A 16,343-nucleotide genomic window follows, 5' to 3' on the forward strand; every position below is an offset into this window, starting at 1 on the left:
TGGGCTTCTCCTTCTTTCCCTTCCTTTCTCCTCCCTCTTTCCCTTCCTTCTTTGCACACCTTAGGACAAAAAAAAAAAAAAAAAAAAAGCACAAAGGTGATACCTTTGTCCTTCTAAGTCAGCAGTATGATTTTATTTTTAAATATAGTCTCCGTGCAGAACTACTTGCTGCTTTCTGTCGGGATACTATATCTTCTTGTGCCCTTTCCCACTATAGTTTACCTTCCTGAAATTGCTTCCATCTTGCTTAAGGTTCGGTGAGACTTGTTCTGCGAATCGCACCACGTTTGCTTGGTCTCAGTTTTGTCCTAATTATAAACCCAAGCGCAGAGTGGTGACATATTCTGTTCCTCTTTTAGCCACATGCTTCCATAAATGCTGACAAGTCAGGAGCGAGGATAAATAGCTTTCAGCTCCCTAATTCAAATCGCTGCTGCGTTTGCAGCGAAACTCCGGTAGATGGCAAAATGATCCCCCTTATTTTTCATCTGGCGGTGTCTGATTTGGGAGGACTGGTGAGAACGCACACGCTCCTTTTATTTCCTTCACTTTTTTTTCCTAAAAGCCACCAAGTACACTAAAAACTATCCCATTTTGCTATATACTCGCCAAACGAGTTCACCCTCCTGCATTCCCTGGTCCAAGGATGTTAAACGTGACGGGTACTGCTTTGGGCACAAACCCCGTGCTGCCTCCTTGCCACATTCCCGATTTTGCTTTGGGTTTTCTCCTCGGAAGTTTAAAACGTGAAATGTCGAACACACAATAAACGCTTTTATTTCCCGCAAGAATTCTGAGGTACACATGGCCACAGTCATCAGTTTTTCAGCGTTAGTTCAGAAATAGTCGAAATAGCGATCAGCCCTTGTTTTGCCTCTTATCGTAGGGAATCGGGTGTTATAAAATAAATCTACATTTCACGCGTCTGCACAGAACAGGTGCGGGATTTACTGACAGAACACACCTATCTTTCCCTGACTGTCGCGCTGCTCTGGTTTCCGGCTCTGGAAGCGGATTCCCACCTCACACGCGGTACCAGACGCCTTTATAAAACTCCCCGCCCCGCCGGGCCGAACCGAACCGAACCGACCCCACCCCACCCCACCCGACCCCACCCCCTGAGGGACGGCGGCACTGCCCGCGCGCAGGGTTCGTTGGGGCAGCAGCGGCCACGCCCTCCGCCCGCGAGCCTGCGCCAGGCGCATGCGCAGCGCGGGGGCGCGGAGCGTCTGACGTCGGGGCGCGCGGCGGGGCTTCGCGTGCCGCCGGCGGACGGAGGTGCCCGGCTCGGCCCGGCCCCTCAGGGCGGCGATGGCGGCTGCCGGCGGCGGCCCGGGTGCGCCCGTGGAGTCGGCAGCCGCCCCCCCTGCTGCTGCTGCTGCCGCCGCCGCCTCCGCTACCGCCTCCGCTACCGCCGCCGCTACCGGTACCGCTACCGCCGCTGTCCCCACCGCCGCGGAGGCCGGCGCGGTGCTGCAGCGGGAGCCGCTGTACAACTGGCAGGCCACCAAAGGGTCTCTGCGGGAGCGCTTCGCCTTCCTCTTCTCCAACGAGCTCCTCAGCGACGTGCACTTCGTGGTCGGCAAGGGCGGCCCCCGCGGCGGGGGCGGAGGGGCTCCCCCCGGGCCCGGCCAGCAGCGCATCCCCGCCCACCGCTTCGTCCTGGCGGCCGGCAGCGCCGTCTTCGACGCGATGTTCAACGGCGGCATGGCCACCACCTCGGCAGAGATCGAGCTGCCCGACGTGGAGCCCGCAGCCTTCCTGGCGCTCCTCAGGTAAGGCGGGGGCGGGCGGCCTCGGGCAGGGCGCGGGGGCCGCCTGGGCCGGGGGAGCCGTGCAGGGGAGCGGGGGGGGGTCGGGTCTCGTCGGTCCGGGGGGCCTCGCTCGGCTTCTGGTGTCATTTCCTCGCTCCGCGGCCCCTCCTGGCTCCTGTCCCCAGGGAGCCCTTCTGTCCCCCCGAGCCGCCCTGTCCTGTCCGGGGAGGGGGATGCAGAGAAGGCGGCTGAGCTGGCACCTAAGGTCGAACTGCCCATCAACGAGGTTTGGGCCCTTCCTGCTCTTTCCCTGCCTCCCAAGAGAAGTGGCCTAGTTTTAGGGCAGGTCCATTCAGAAAAGTACTTTGAGAATAATGAGGGTCCAGCTTGACGTTTAGTTCGGATTTTTTTGGTTGGTTCTTTTTTGAAGTAAGGTGATGGGAATTAGTGGTTCCTCTGAATGTTGCAACTGTCCATCCATCTTCTAATAATGTCTGAGAAGGGACAGAGGCTGTTGTACCAAGCTTTTAATGTCATTTGATACTTTGAAAAATTTTTTTTTGTATTACTGTTCACTTTGGTTTTTTCAATAGTGGTAATAAATTCTTGTGTCTTTTTACCAGAGTAATACCCCATGTAATCACACTTACTTCGGGTACTTCTGGGTGGAGAGTGATCGTGCAGCAGAAGGCAGTTGACTGAGTTTTACACACAAACCACCCAAGTGTGACCCTGAGTGCAGTGATGGCAAAAAGTATGTAGAATGGATTAGTGATTTCTGATTTGGGTAGAGTAGGACCTGCTACTTCTCATGCCCACAAAACTGATGAGTTCCTCTAGCATTTCTTTTTGCTGAGTGTAGTGACAAATAAATTTGTGGGTTTTGTAGAAACAGTTGCTTATAGTTCCATAGTGCATCAGGCTGTGGTTTGGTAATGTGACTAAACTGCTTAACCTTAAGGTTTTTTCTCATAGAAATCCCTCTGATGGGCAAAACCTCAATAAAATACACAAAACAGATTTGTCCAATGAACACTTGGAATACAAGTAATGTAACTGCCTCCATTAACTATGTGGTGTCTCAAAGTTTTCTGTAATGGGAAAAGCTCCAAAGTTTTAGCAACTTTATCTTTGCTTTTAAGGCCTAACAGATAATAAGAAACACCTAATCCTTTTAGTAATCATGGACACAGGAGTTGCAGCAAACGATTTGAAAAAAAAAGACAAACCACCAAGCAGCCCCAGTAGTGTCACTCTCTTGTTGTTAGCAAATGAACAGTATTTATTTAGTGTATTCTTAGCAAAAGGGAGTGTCAAGGTGAAGAGTTTGTGTAGTAGCATGGGAAAGAGTGCAAAGAGTCTTTCAACAAAATAGTTTCAAAGGCAAAAAGGAGATAACTGAGCATGTGTATACGTTTGTCCAGAAAAACACTGGGCTGAGAAAAGTTGGAGAAGATTGCCTGGACAAAAATATAAACACAGAAGCAGGAGAGTTCTAAGTAAAGATAAAAGAAGGATGGTATTCAAAATGGTATTTTGAAACTCTGGAAGTGAACGAGAAGATGTTGTTAGGAGCAAACAAAAGTCATCTTGTGTGGGTAGAGCTGCTGGTACATAATAGCCAGGGGACTTACGTAAGCAAGCTGATTATACTTGTACCAGACTGGTGAACTGTTTAAACATCTCAGGTTTGATTTCTTCCTTGGCATGAAGTACATACCAGCTTTTTAGGATGTTCTTGTATATTTTTTTATATCTTGTATTGGAATAAATATAAATTGCAACACCTTGTTAAAAACATATCTAAGGAGAGCTTTGATATAGACGGGTACTGGACTTCTTCCATGCTCATGTACACTGTTTTTAAAGTATACCTGCAGTAAAACTATCTGGTTTTTTTCCTGGTGTTGGTCAGAAGAGGCAAGACACAGGAGAAAGTAGCTGAGTACTTCAGTAATTTGACAGATAAATGCTTAAGAGCTGAACCGATGTCAAAGTCATGAAGTTTGAATCTGCTTCCCAATTAAACAGATTTTTTTAGTGTTTCTCTCTGTATAAATTGTATTGCAGTGATTGAGAAAATTGATGTTGTCAGAGTTGGATTCTGCTTTGGGGTTTCATGTTACATGTTGGTTTTAATAAGACTTTTTTAAAGTTTCATTCATGTCATAGTAATTGTCCCTTCATAATAGTATAAAGGAAAGTGACAACATGGCACAGATTTAGCAATCTCTCTTCCAGATGTCTTTGCAGAGGACTTTGGAAAGCAGTAAATAGAGGAGTAATCTCTGTGTGAAAATATTTCAGCTGGTGGAAAGATGCTAAGACCAGGGAAGAAAGAAGTGCTAACCTGAGAGTAAAGAAAAATGGCATAAAATGTATTGAGTGGCTTACATAAAGTGAATGACCAAAGGATCATCTGGAACATTACTCACTCTGGTCACTAAAAGTGTTCTTCCACTGTGCAAATAGACACACACACACCCATCCTGGATGACAACAAAATGAGTATCTAAAGAGCAGGTAATTTCTGAAAGTCTCATGAAGGGAAAGGGTGAAGGCAGCAGTTGGGAAGTGTAAGTAATCCTGAGCCCCAGTGAGTTGAGTGGAGGAGGAACAGTGTGTAACCATAAAGGTCTGCTAGTTAGGTGTGGCATGAATGGAAGAGTTGAGAGAGACAGAGCTCTTGGCACATGAGCAGGGTGATTTTTAGAGAGAAGACACACCTTGAGTTTCTCTTTCATGAGTATATGAATGCATTAGGATCATGCATCCCTATACTTAAGGGAAATAGGATTATACAACATCCTAGAGCAGTGTACTTTATTACTACTTTTCGTATTTTTTACAGCTAACTTTTAACTTTCAAGTGCATACTTTTTAATATTTGCAAAGGACTACTGCTTGGCTTTGAAAATCCAGGAAAAAATACTGACATTGTCCAAATTTCAAATATTAAACACAAAAAACTGACAGTGTGACTTTCTGAATGTATTTGAACATTCTCTGTGAAGTGTTTTCTCAGTTTCCAAGTATGTAACTCTGTCTCATGTACTGTAACTGTGAGTTGTAACACCCTGTGGTAATCAATGTCTAGAAACAGATAATGAGATCAGTGACCCATTAGGGCCATAGTGACTCCATACAACACAGCACCTCTCCTGTCTGAGTGAATACAAAACCAGACAGAACACAAAGTCACAGACCAAATGAACTCAATGAACATTTTATGGATATTTATGTATACTTTACATACATTTTACAGGGGAAAGGTTGGTCAGTGAAGGTAGTGTGGGACCTGAGCATGCTGGAAGTGGTGTGCACTAAAAGGGGGCGAATGAACTTGGTTTGGCTGGAATAAATTCTTCACAGTAGCATGTATGGGGCTATGCTTTGGATTTGTGTTGAACACAGTCTTGATAGAACACTTGTGATTTTGTTATTGTTTGAGATGTGCACATTTCAGTTGTCAATTTTCATCGCCTAAGTCCCAATAGTTTGTCAATGAGACACTTCCAGTCTCTTCATGTAAATCCAGTCATACAGCAAGGGGAGGAATTGGAGCAATGAGTCTCAAGCCTGCTCTTCATGGGATGAAAATTCACCTTGTAGCTCCTAGATCTCACAGCAATGAAAAACCTGCATGCATATGCACTGCTGCCACATACAGATTCTTGTTCTTGGCTATGCAATTATGTTTTGATTATATGAAGAGAAAGACTGGAAAACATTCCTTGTGGAAATACCACACTTGCTAATATGCCATGGTTTATTGTGGTTAATGTCCTATGTGTTTGGGACAAATTATTTTTGTAAATAATAGACTGTTCTTGATTATTATCTGAAAATCTGATTAAATGTTGCTAAGATTATCTTCAATGTCACTTTCAAGAAAGGTTATTTTTAAAAACTCATCTTTTCCATAAAGAACCTTAAAATAAATCTTATCTTGAATGGTCTCAAATAACAGCTGCTCAGGAAATGGGATTTTTTTCATGGTTTTGGTGGAGACTCCTGTCCTTTGGTTCACAGCTTGTTCCAAAATCTGAACCAATCATCCAGCTTCAAACAGTGGAAATAAGCTGTCAAGGTCATCTGCTAGAATATTATTCCCTTTCCTTTCCACTGAACAGTACAGAATGGTGACTTGGATATAAGATGTTACCACAGCATAAATCCTTGACACTTTTCTCCTCACACTGGGCAAGCGAGGCTGCACTGTCAGGATCTTAAGTTGGTAATATAGCTGTGGGGGGTTGTGTATTAATACTCAGAACTACAGCTCTTCTTGTGAATCCAGAGAGCATGCATTCAGATGTTGAGTAATTCTGCAGCCCAGCTGTTGTTTACAGTTCTGTAGCTATGTATAACTAGTACAGCCAGATCAGTCCTACAGAGTAATACATATTTAAAACAAACGTATGCCATTAGATTAATATAATATTCTTTTCTTCAACCCTTTAACAGGTTCTAAGTGCAAAGGCACTTGTTAGGTTGTGCTTGACTGTCCCCTTCGAGATATGTTATTATCTGTATTTGTGTATTGATTTCTAGGTTTCTTTATTCTGATGAAGTTCAGATTGGTCCAGAAACAGTCATGACTACTTTGTACACTGCTAAGAAGTATGCAGTCCCAGCCCTGGAAGCACATTGTGTGGATTTTCTGACGAAGCACCTCCGAGCAGATAATGCCTTTATGCTGCTTACTCAAGTAGGTAAATTTAAGCTCAGTTTTAATTTCCTAGGGAGATCAGTATTTGGAGAGAATTACTTCACAGTGGGTTTGCTGTCACAGTCTAATTTGTGTATGAAAATTTCTTGTTCCTTTGTTAGCATCTGTACAGACTCAGCTTCTTTTTCATGTGGAGGGAAGGATTTAATTTTATTTAAATATGCAAGGATCTAGGGCATTTCAAATGGAACCAGTTTATTCTGCAGTGTGTTTTCATGAATCCCCTAACTGCTTTTTGAGACTGCTTCAGTTCATTATAGTGTATTTGATGTGCACTTTCTCTAGTTATATTGCCAAAACTACAAAAATAAGCACAAAGAAAAACTTGGATGTAGTGAATTCTCCTCACTTATATACTCCTTTGAGAATTTAATTCCCCATAAGGGTATAAACACAAAGAGTACTTAAGCAAATCATCCTATTTTAATTTAGATCTCTGCTAGAGTAAAAATATTCGCTTCTTAAGACTAGTGATTTGTCGTCTTAATGCTTAAGATGTATTTCTTCACCTTTTTAGGCTCGTTTGTTTGATGAACCTCAGCTTGCTAGTCTTTGTCTTGACACAATAGACAAAAGTACTATGGATGCAATAAGTGCAGAAGGCTTTACAGATATTGATATAGGTGAGTTACTTTGTGTGTCATAAGCATTAAACTTCTGAAGGGAGCTGTAGAGCACAAGAAGGCTTTGTTGTGGTAACCCAGGATAATTTGTCTTCCCCATCCATGTGTGTGGAGTCCCAAGGACTTCTTATCTCCTTGTCATGGAAACCTGGGGTAGTTCTCTTCCCCCTCCTCTGCACCCACCTGTGCATGGCACCAGTGCCACAGCCAGCTGCCCATCTTGGAACTGGGACAACAGCACCTGTGTTATCTCAGTGAGTTTGATAATGAGCAGAACAGGACTTTGCCTACATATGACACGTTAATCAGTGCAATTTTTATCATCCACCCTGCAGTGCTTTCCTTTGACTTTCATTCCCAAGCAGGGTTCCACTGTGTTGCATCCCCATTTGATTAGTGTTGGTGTCCTGGGACTCCCACCATGCTTTCATTAAAGCCAAAACTTTAAGTTGCTGTGTGTTGTGCCTCATCTCTGAGGGATCCACACTTGCTTTTCACAATAACAGGAATCATATTGTCTTGTTGCTGAATGGTAGGTACTTCAATATTCAGAGTTGCACAGATCAGGCACAATTTATGGATTTTTTTTTTTTTTAAATAAATATCTAAGCTGATGGCTTCTGTGCTTCATCTTCTATGAAAAGGTAACAGTTGTAAATTTGCTCACATAATTTTGTTATTACTATATGTATCTGTATGTTACTATATGTGTTTTTATGATTTACTTCAATCCAGTATGAAAAACTCAGGCTGAAAGAAAGTATCCCATCTGCTTAAAGGAATTGTAAAGTCACTTGTTTTCAGTAGGATTTGTATTCAGACTATGAGTGTTTATCTCTACTCTTGATAAGACCCGACCTGTTTTGGTTTTCCAATATGAAATTTTTTGTGACCACTAACGTGCCCTGCTTAAATTCAGGGCATATAAAAATTCCCAAAGAAGACAGCAGATTCAGAGTATGAAATTTTTTTTATTTTTTCAGGCTTACATTCTGTGATAGAATCACAAAAAGTGATTATCACAGAATTACAGAAAGTGATAAACTAACTTTTGCATACCTGTTATTCATAAAATTCCAGAATGAGTAAGCAGTACACAAAGACTTGGTTTTTTAAAACTCACAAGAATACCTTGCTTCACATCCTCTGTTCCACCTTAAAGCTTTGTGGGTAGCAAATATGTTGTAGTTCAAGATGGCTTTCACGTATCTTTGAACTGGTTTTGTGTGCATCACTGCTGCTTGTCTCTGTGGTTGATTCAGATTGTCAGGTGGCTACTTGGATGAGAAAAGGATGATGTAATCATGATTAACTAGGGGTTTTTTTAGTAGTGTGCATTCACTGTGTGGTCACTTCCCATTTTGATCTTTCCCTAGTCATGGAAATTCTTTAGGATATTGGTTGTCACCAAATAAATTTTATATAGTCACACTCTTAGGAATTGAGAAGAAAGTTCATGTGTTGTCTTCATAGCAGGAAAGCTATTTTTTATTTGATGTGTGTACACCATTGGGATATTTCTTTCTTTATATGTGATAAAGATGTCTTATCTTTGGTGTCTTATTAGGAAGTTTCTTAGTGTTTCCTTGCTTAATACTTTAAGCGTAAATTATGTGTACCACTGTTACTGGTTTGATGAAAACTGGTCTAAATCTGTTGACATTTTTTCTTTAGACACTTTATGTGCAGTTCTAGAAAGAGATACCCTTAGTATTCGAGAGAGCAGACTCTTTGGAGCTGTTGTTCGCTGGGCAGAAGCAGAATGCCAGAGACAACAACTGCCTGTGACATATGGAAACAAACAAAAAGTCCTTGGAAGAGCTCTTTCCTTAATCCGTTTTCCACTAATGACTATTGAAGAGTTTGCAGCAGGTGAGTTTTGGGGTTCATTCTCTTACTGTTAGGTGATTGCTCTGCTCTGCTCACCTCTTGAGTGTTTAGATGCATAACAGCATTCTGTTATTAGAATAAATAATGATAAAAATAACGATGAAACAACAAAAGCAAAATGTTCTGCAGATTGTTCTCTGGCCCCTGGAAAATACTGTTGTCATCTTCAGTTTGTCAGTGTGTGTGTGGCTTAAATACACCAGTTGGAGTAATTCTTTGAGTCACCTTAGAAATTGTTTCTTTTCACAGGCCCTGCTCAGTCTGGAATCTTGTCAGATCGGGAAGTAGTAAATCTCTTTTTGCACTTTACTGTCAATCCTAAGCCTAAAGTGGATTATATTGACCGACCGAGGTGTTGCCTTAGAGGAAAAGAATGCAGCATTAACAGGTTCCAGCAAGTGGAGAGTCGCTGGGGCTACAGTGGCACAAGTGATCGGATTAGGTATGGCTTCTGCAACTATCTGGAGGAAAAACAGTGTGGCAAGAAAGGGAAGGTGTTACTCAACTTTGACTTTTTGGCATAAGACACAGTAACAACCATGCTAGTTCTGTTTGGGCATGTCTGATCTTTTCCATTTAAAAAAAAATAACTTGGGCTGTTGTGCATATAAAATACAAAGTACCAAAGAACAAAGTTCAGGAGGATGAGGTGCATTCCAGAGTGATTGCTTGTTAGCTGCAAATTCCTTTTTAAAATACCAACTCTTGTTCTGTTTTTACTTCAGAGATATTAAAAAGAGTCAGGTTGGTTTTTGTTTAGTGGTACTGAGTATCTTGGGGGATTAGGAAAGTTCTCACCTACAAAACTGATACCTTACAAGGCATTTTCCTTACTTTTGAAATCCAAATAGAAAATATTGCCAAAAAAAATATTAACATAATGTCATTTTCAGTTTATTCCCTACTCTCCATTGGGTGTCTTTTTCCTGCTCCACTGGGAATGAGGTAACAGATCTGTCACAGTTTTTGACATTCCTTTCTTTGTCTTACTAGGTTCACAGTTAATAGAAGAATTTCCATAGTAGGATTTGGATTATATGGATCTATTCATGGACCCACAGACTATCAAGTTAATATACAGGTACAGTATGTTGTTTTAAAGAGTCTTATGCAGAAATTAGACTTGTAGTACTTGCAGAAGGTTTGGTGTATATTTGAATTGGGTAGGAGTGATCTGGTAGGCCAGGATCTGACCTGTGCTTTGTCCCCAACAGTGGTCATAAGCTGATGACTAGGGAAAAGTAAGAAAATTATGAAACTCTTCTCCCTTTCTGCTGTATTCATCAGGCAGTATAGGCATTTTCTGAGACTTTCGTCTCTATTTTGTAGCTCCTGGTGAATCTTTCTTCAGAATACTTGTCTGGTTTAACCTTTCATTCTTGTAAGCTTTCTGCAGAGGAATTTCATAGCTCTGTAATCTATTTAGTTATGCACAAAGTCTGTCCTTTAATGAAGTTTCTAGTAATTCAGGAAAGAGATCTTGGGTTTGTCATCAACAGCTCTCCAAAATCAGTGACACAACACTTAGTGACTGCTAAAAAAGCCTCCTGTGTCATCAGGATAGAAGGTAGCACTGTGTTGCTGCATGAAACCCAGGTATGCCCACATCTTGAGTATTTTGTGTAGTTCCCAATCTCACATAGTAGAACTATAGAGAAAATGGTAATTAAAATGATTAGTGGGTTAGACCTGCTACTTTATGAAGGGAGACTGAAAAGGTTGAGACTCTTCAGTTTGTTGCAAAGAAATGTAGGGGAGGTGTGAGCAATGCTTATGAGGGCAGTGGATAAGGTAACTGCAGAACTGTCTGTTACTAACCAAAGCTGAGAATATTCAAATTAAAAAACTCTTGCTGATACTGCAGATCACAACAGATAACAGTATTTCTTCAATGCAGATGATACTGCATATACTACCATGAGAAGCAGATATCATGTACTGGATTTGGTGGTATTTAAACATGTTGGTTCATCAACAGCAGATCCCTTAGAAGAGCCGAGAAGGAACAGAAGAGGATGTGCACTGTAGCACCTCTGGTAGAACTGTTGAGGATGTTGGGATATAGACAGCAGAGCACAGGCTTGGGTGCTCAGCACCATCTGTTGCCACTGTCAGGGCATATTGGAAAGTTTGTCTTACTGATTGGCTATTTGTTACATTCTTACCTCTCATGATACACACTTAGGGGCTTAGAGGCTTGTCTTTGCCCACAAGTTTTGGGAAAGATTGACATATTACTTGTTACTAATTCATGGAAGGTTCTATGCTACTGTTGCAGTAACTTCTATAAAGTTACTTCAATTTTAGGTTTGCTGAAAACATTGTCCCAGCATGGGAATCTCCACATTTCACATTTTTTTTCTGCTAGTAAATTATTTATTTATATTGCTGTTCTCCAGAGTACTGCATGAATACCTTATTCAGTTGCTGCTCATTTTATATCTTGATTCTGTTTAGCCCACAGGAGAGTCTATAGGGATTTTTGCTACTGCTATGTTGAATGATTTGACAGTTTTTGATGTCTTCAGGTATCTGTTCCTAAACCTTCTTTTGGCCTGCTTCATTGTATTTTTTTATACTTCAGTCTATCATTTTGAACCTCTCTACTTTATTCTGAAAACAACTTTATTTTTTTGTAGGATGCCTTTTTTTGTTTGTTCTTTTCCAGTAACAGCCTTTTGCTGCTCAGCCATCTCAGCTTTTTTCCCCTTTTCTCAAGCCTTTTCTTAATAGGAGATATGTAATGACACTGCACGTAGCCATGTGATGTCCTTCAGTCATCTGCTTGCTGTTTATAAGCATTTGATTTTCTTAATTGCTCCTTTTAGCTTATATTGAATGAGCTTTCTCATTTTTCTCTTGCTGAAATTTAGCACAGCTGTGGTGGATTTGCTTTTGTAGCTCATGTGGGAGTGTTAACTCAAAATATATTATAGACACTGTTACACAGTACTTCTATTATGAAATTTTGACTCTGGTCCTACTTAACATTCAGTACCAAATCAAGGGTTGTGTTTCTTCCTACTGAGCAATTGGTGAGCAAGCTTATGAAATGGTCAGTGACAGCATCTAAAAATGTCACCCTGCTTTGTGTCCTGATACAACACTCGATCAGTCTAAGCAAGTCATTAAAGACACCACTGAAATTGTATTTTCTGCTCTTGTAGCCTTTTTGATCTTTCTTAGCATGTTGTAGTCAAGATTGTCTTCTGATAACACTGATCCAGCTGTATATTTTTTAATTTGTTTTTTGTTTGTTTTTTAAGTATGGAATCCCAATCCATTTGAATTCTCTTATTGAGATTACTTTTGATTTGATTCTAAGCTTTCTTACAAGGTAGTAGCATTCTGTGACTGGCAGTTTTACTCTGATGTTTATTTCATAACCTGTTAATGTCACATCACATTGATTTATTAGGGGTGTGGGAAATTTTGTGAAAGAATAAATTACTTCATTTAGGGACAGGAACTCTACTGCCCCTGTCTAATTTCATAGTCTTCTAGCATGTGCTGGATCTGTTTTGGTTCATTACTGGGCATCCTATTTAAATGACAGTTTGTCTTCTGTTTCCTGTTTGATTGCCATTCTCTGACTATCCTGTACTTAAGGATTGGAAGCTTTTGTCTCTTAAGAAAAAAAAAAAAAGTTTTTCTTTCCTCTTATCATTTCCAAAAAGAATGTATCTGGAATGAAGTTTTGAAGCAGTTTATTGGCTTTCCCACATTTCACAGCTTAAAATCTTACTTGCAAATTCCTTGATTTGAAGTGCTATCAGTTTAGTTGTCTCAAACTGTACATCTCTATAAACATCTCTGTACATCTCTATTTGAACAAAGGTGTTGATACTGAGGACCTACCAGCCATACTATACGTACTTTATGATTTTTTTACTTTGCATTAACTCTTGTTTGATTATCTTGACTAAATTCCTGTTATCAGATGAGAACATTTGTAGTGCTCCCTCAGCATGGTTGGATTTATTTAATCTGAAAAGAATTGAGTTCTTGCAAGGCAAACAAAAGTGTATTAAGTGGGAATGATCAAGAGTTTAACTTGAAAAAAACATGCTCCTGCTTCACAGTGAAAGGCTAATACATCTGTGGTTTAGATGAGGGCCATCAATTTTATGTGTGTTCTCTTTATTCTGGAAGTGTCCCCAATTTCTGATGAATCTGAAACTTCCTTGTCACAATCTTTTCAGATGGGTATTTTAAGTCTTATGTCTCTCCTTTTCTTCTTGGACCCACATCAGTTCTAGCAGGGTTTCAGAGAGTTTAATACTTGTCTTAAAATAGTGATAATGTACATTGGAAATATACCTGATGTGAAAGGGCCTTATGACACAAGCATTGTAGGTAATGTTTCTATTGATTGTGGTTGGGGGGAAAACATAGAGCTCACTTTGCTTAGAATAGGGCTTCATCTCATGTGCAATATTAAAAATTATATGGCAATTTAATAATAAAATACTAAAGTTTATTGGATACTTGATAGTGCAGTAACAATGAGTGTTCATGTTACTCAAAAGCTCTGATATTCAACTTCTGCAAGTGGTGTTCAGCAACATGGATCAAGATTACTGTTACCAAAATGAGAAGTGAAGTATCTGCTTTTACTACATCTTAAAGGCAAAAGAAATAATTAAAGGCAAAAGAAATAATATGTAGCCCGAGTGAAATGTCTATGCTGAATCTAGAATAGAAATAAACTGTGTAAAACATAGCAGCACAAGTTCCTGTTTTCCTTTAAGAATGTATCACTGACTGCTTACATTATCTGTAAAAAAACTTTTCTAAATTAGCCACAGCCAGCAAATGTGCCTCTCTCATGTGGGCAGTGTAGATGTACAAAGATCAGCAAATCTAAGTACAGGATCATGTGTGGTATACAAAGGTCAGAAGCTGAAGGTTTAAGAGTTAATCATCTCCCAGGCTAAAGCTGTAACCCAGGCTGAATCTATCCCACAGACTGCACAGCTGCAAACTCAGAAGCCATCACTCAATTGCAGCTGGGTCAGCACTAATGCTATCAGGAAATGGCATCTGCTTTCCAGTTCTGAGCTTGCACTATTCTTGCAATTAAACTGGGCGGAGTAGGCAGGTGGGGTTTTTTTTTGTAAAACTTTAGTATGCATAGAGTAAGAATCTTTGTCAAGCTTGTAAACCTGAAGATGCTGGTTTTGTGTTTTCATGCAGATAATTGATTATGAGAAGAATCAAACACTAGGACAAAATGACACTGGATTTAGTTGTGATGGAACGGCCAGTACATTCAGAGTTATGTTCAAAGAACCTATAGAGATTTTGCCAACTGTTTGCTACACAGCTTGTGCAACATTGAAAGTAAGAATGCCTAACAGCACCAAAGAAAATGTTATTTTGATGCAAGAGTTGTTCTTTTACGTGCCCTCTGATGGGAAAGCACATTCTGTGTCTTGAATTGATTTTAAGTTTAGGGCCATAGAACACCACAGTTGAACTCCAAAGTAACTTTTCTGACTGCTGCCTCTCTCCTGGGCCACAGCAGAGAATTCATATCTTGATCCTTTGTGCCTGCCTATTTCTGGCTTGATGGAAGGTTTAGAATGAGTCTGAATGGAAGTCATTGGTTCTGTGTGGGCAAACACACCACCCAGAATATTTAATCTGGCAGCTCTCTATCAAAATTTAAGTCTGATTTCTTTTATCAAGGCTCTTCTAACCACTAGCTAGAGACAAGAAAACAAAGCTGTTTGGGGGTTTTTAAATCACTTTTTATATATTAGTGGTGAAATAAAGGAAAGAATTATTTGTTGGATGAAAGTCTTCCCTTAATGTTATGGACAAATTTATTTATTTAGTATTTTCTAAAAAATATTTTAATATTCTGTTAAATACAATTGACTATACAGGAGTTGAGTGGGTTGGAAAAAATGTTACTAAAAGAAGCTGAGGCAGGGAACTAAGTGAGAATATAGACAGCATGCATGACAAGGAGAAATACTAGAAATTCATCACTAGTTGAATAAAATAAAGTGGTTTCAGTCTGCAGTTAGGGAAACTTTTTTTCTGTTATTTAGACATAGAGCACTTGCTTCATGTCTGTGATTTTGTTTGTAACTTAAACTATGTGGGTACAGAATACTTGTACTCTTAAAAACAACCTAAGTTGCTAAGTGTTTGAACTTCAATATTTTATGGGTCTTGCTGCCTACTTCATTCAGTTGCTAATCTCTTCTGATGTTTTTCAGGGTCCTGATTCCCACTATGGAACAAAAGGTTTGAAAAAAGTCATCCATGAATCTCCTACTGCTAGCAAAACATGCTTTGTCTTTTATAGTTCACCAGGTAACAACAATGGTACATCAATAGAAGATGGACAGATACCAGAAATAATATTTTATACATAATTTCACATGATCATCTCAAATGTGTCCATGTATCAGTGGACTTCAGCTCACTATTGGTGGTAGAATAAAAAAAATTCTGTGAAATTACAGTAATGTGTGGAAAAACAAAAGGAACTTGTTTGACTGGTACCAGACAAGCTATTTTCTCTGCATCTTTATTGGCAGACTGTAATTTAGCTTTTCCTCTTAACAAAACGTCAAGTGGAAAAAGTACTCTGTATATTGAAAAGGTTATTTTAAATAGTATCTTGTTATATAATTGCTTTGAATTTTCACCTGTTCATTTCTCATGTAGTAAAATTCATTTTTCAAACTGGAAGATCCTTACTCGTTATGAACTTGTACATTGTCCCTAACCTGTCCTAAAAAGACAGTGAAGCTGCTACTGTAGTCCCAGCTTACACTTATTTCCAAAATGACCTTGGAGTAACCCTATGGACACGAATTGCTACTGTATTTTTTTTTTAAGTACATCAGCAGGGCTGGATTCATGCTGCTGTCATCTTGACTTTTTGGATGGGCCATGGAGAATGCAGACAGCATTTGCAGCTGCACTGAAGAAATACTTAAGTCAAACTCAGCAATAAACAAATCTTTCCAGACTCTCTTCATTCAGAAGGGCAGTTTTGGAACATTAGAGCTGGTTATGGAAATAGCCACTGTATATACATCTGTGCCTATAAGAAAATGTATAATGTGAAAAGGAGAACAGAAGACTTGTAATAATGTTTATCCTTGGATATTCTAATAATAAGGATTATTTGTATGCATCTTGTTGTACAGATGGCATACAATAATTGGATACAATTGGTGTATGTATATAGTATTCAGTGTCTTGCAGTCTGTGCATTTAGTGGTAGAACTTCATGTACAAACTCCTGTACGCCAAGAACAGAGTAAAATAATCATTTGAGATCAGGAGAACACCAACACCTCCTCTTTTCTCGGCGCGGAT

At 40.0% G+C, this 16,343-nt stretch overlaps 1 protein-coding gene and 1 long non-coding RNA gene across 4 annotated transcripts in view; one reads left to right on the forward strand and one right to left on the reverse strand.

Annotated features, from left to right (window-relative positions):
- The window catches only part of BTBD1 (BTB domain containing 1), a 23,396-nt gene extending 7,201 nt beyond the window's left edge, over nucleotides 1–16,195 (forward strand). Inside the window, exons 1-8 of one of the 3 annotated variants that reach the window (XM_071754398.1) lie at nucleotides 1,312–1,775; nucleotides 6,309–6,465; nucleotides 7,004–7,109; nucleotides 8,784–8,981; nucleotides 9,249–9,441; nucleotides 9,993–10,080; nucleotides 14,196–14,342; nucleotides 15,230–16,195. In XM_071754398.1, the coding sequence (XP_071610499.1) occupies nucleotides 1,312–1,775; nucleotides 6,309–6,465; nucleotides 7,004–7,109; nucleotides 8,784–8,981; nucleotides 9,249–9,441; nucleotides 9,993–10,080; nucleotides 14,196–14,342; nucleotides 15,230–15,388 (1,512 nt within the window). In that variant the 3' untranslated portion in view covers nucleotides 15,389–16,195. Of the gene's footprint in view, nucleotides 1–1,311; nucleotides 1,776–6,308; nucleotides 6,466–7,003; nucleotides 7,110–8,783; nucleotides 8,982–9,248; nucleotides 9,442–9,992; nucleotides 10,081–14,195; nucleotides 14,343–15,229 lie in introns of those variants that run through there. The other 2 variants (XM_071754399.1, XM_071754400.1) reach the window with 2 other exon arrangements.
- LOC139800867 (uncharacterized) lies at nucleotides 105–1,545 on the reverse strand. Its single transcript, XR_011727979.1, has 3 exons — nucleotides 1,431–1,545; nucleotides 1,116–1,391; nucleotides 105–874 (listed from the first exon to the last, which is right to left on the reverse strand). It is a non-coding gene; the product is annotated as an uncharacterized lncRNA (long non-coding RNA).
- Nucleotides 16,196–16,343: the final 148 nt, after the last annotated feature.

Source organism: Heliangelus exortis, chromosome 11, assembly GCF_036169615.1.
Source record: "Heliangelus exortis chromosome 11, bHelExo1.hap1, whole genome shotgun sequence".
NCBI lineage: Eukaryota > Metazoa > Chordata > Aves > Apodiformes > Trochilidae > Heliangelus > Heliangelus exortis.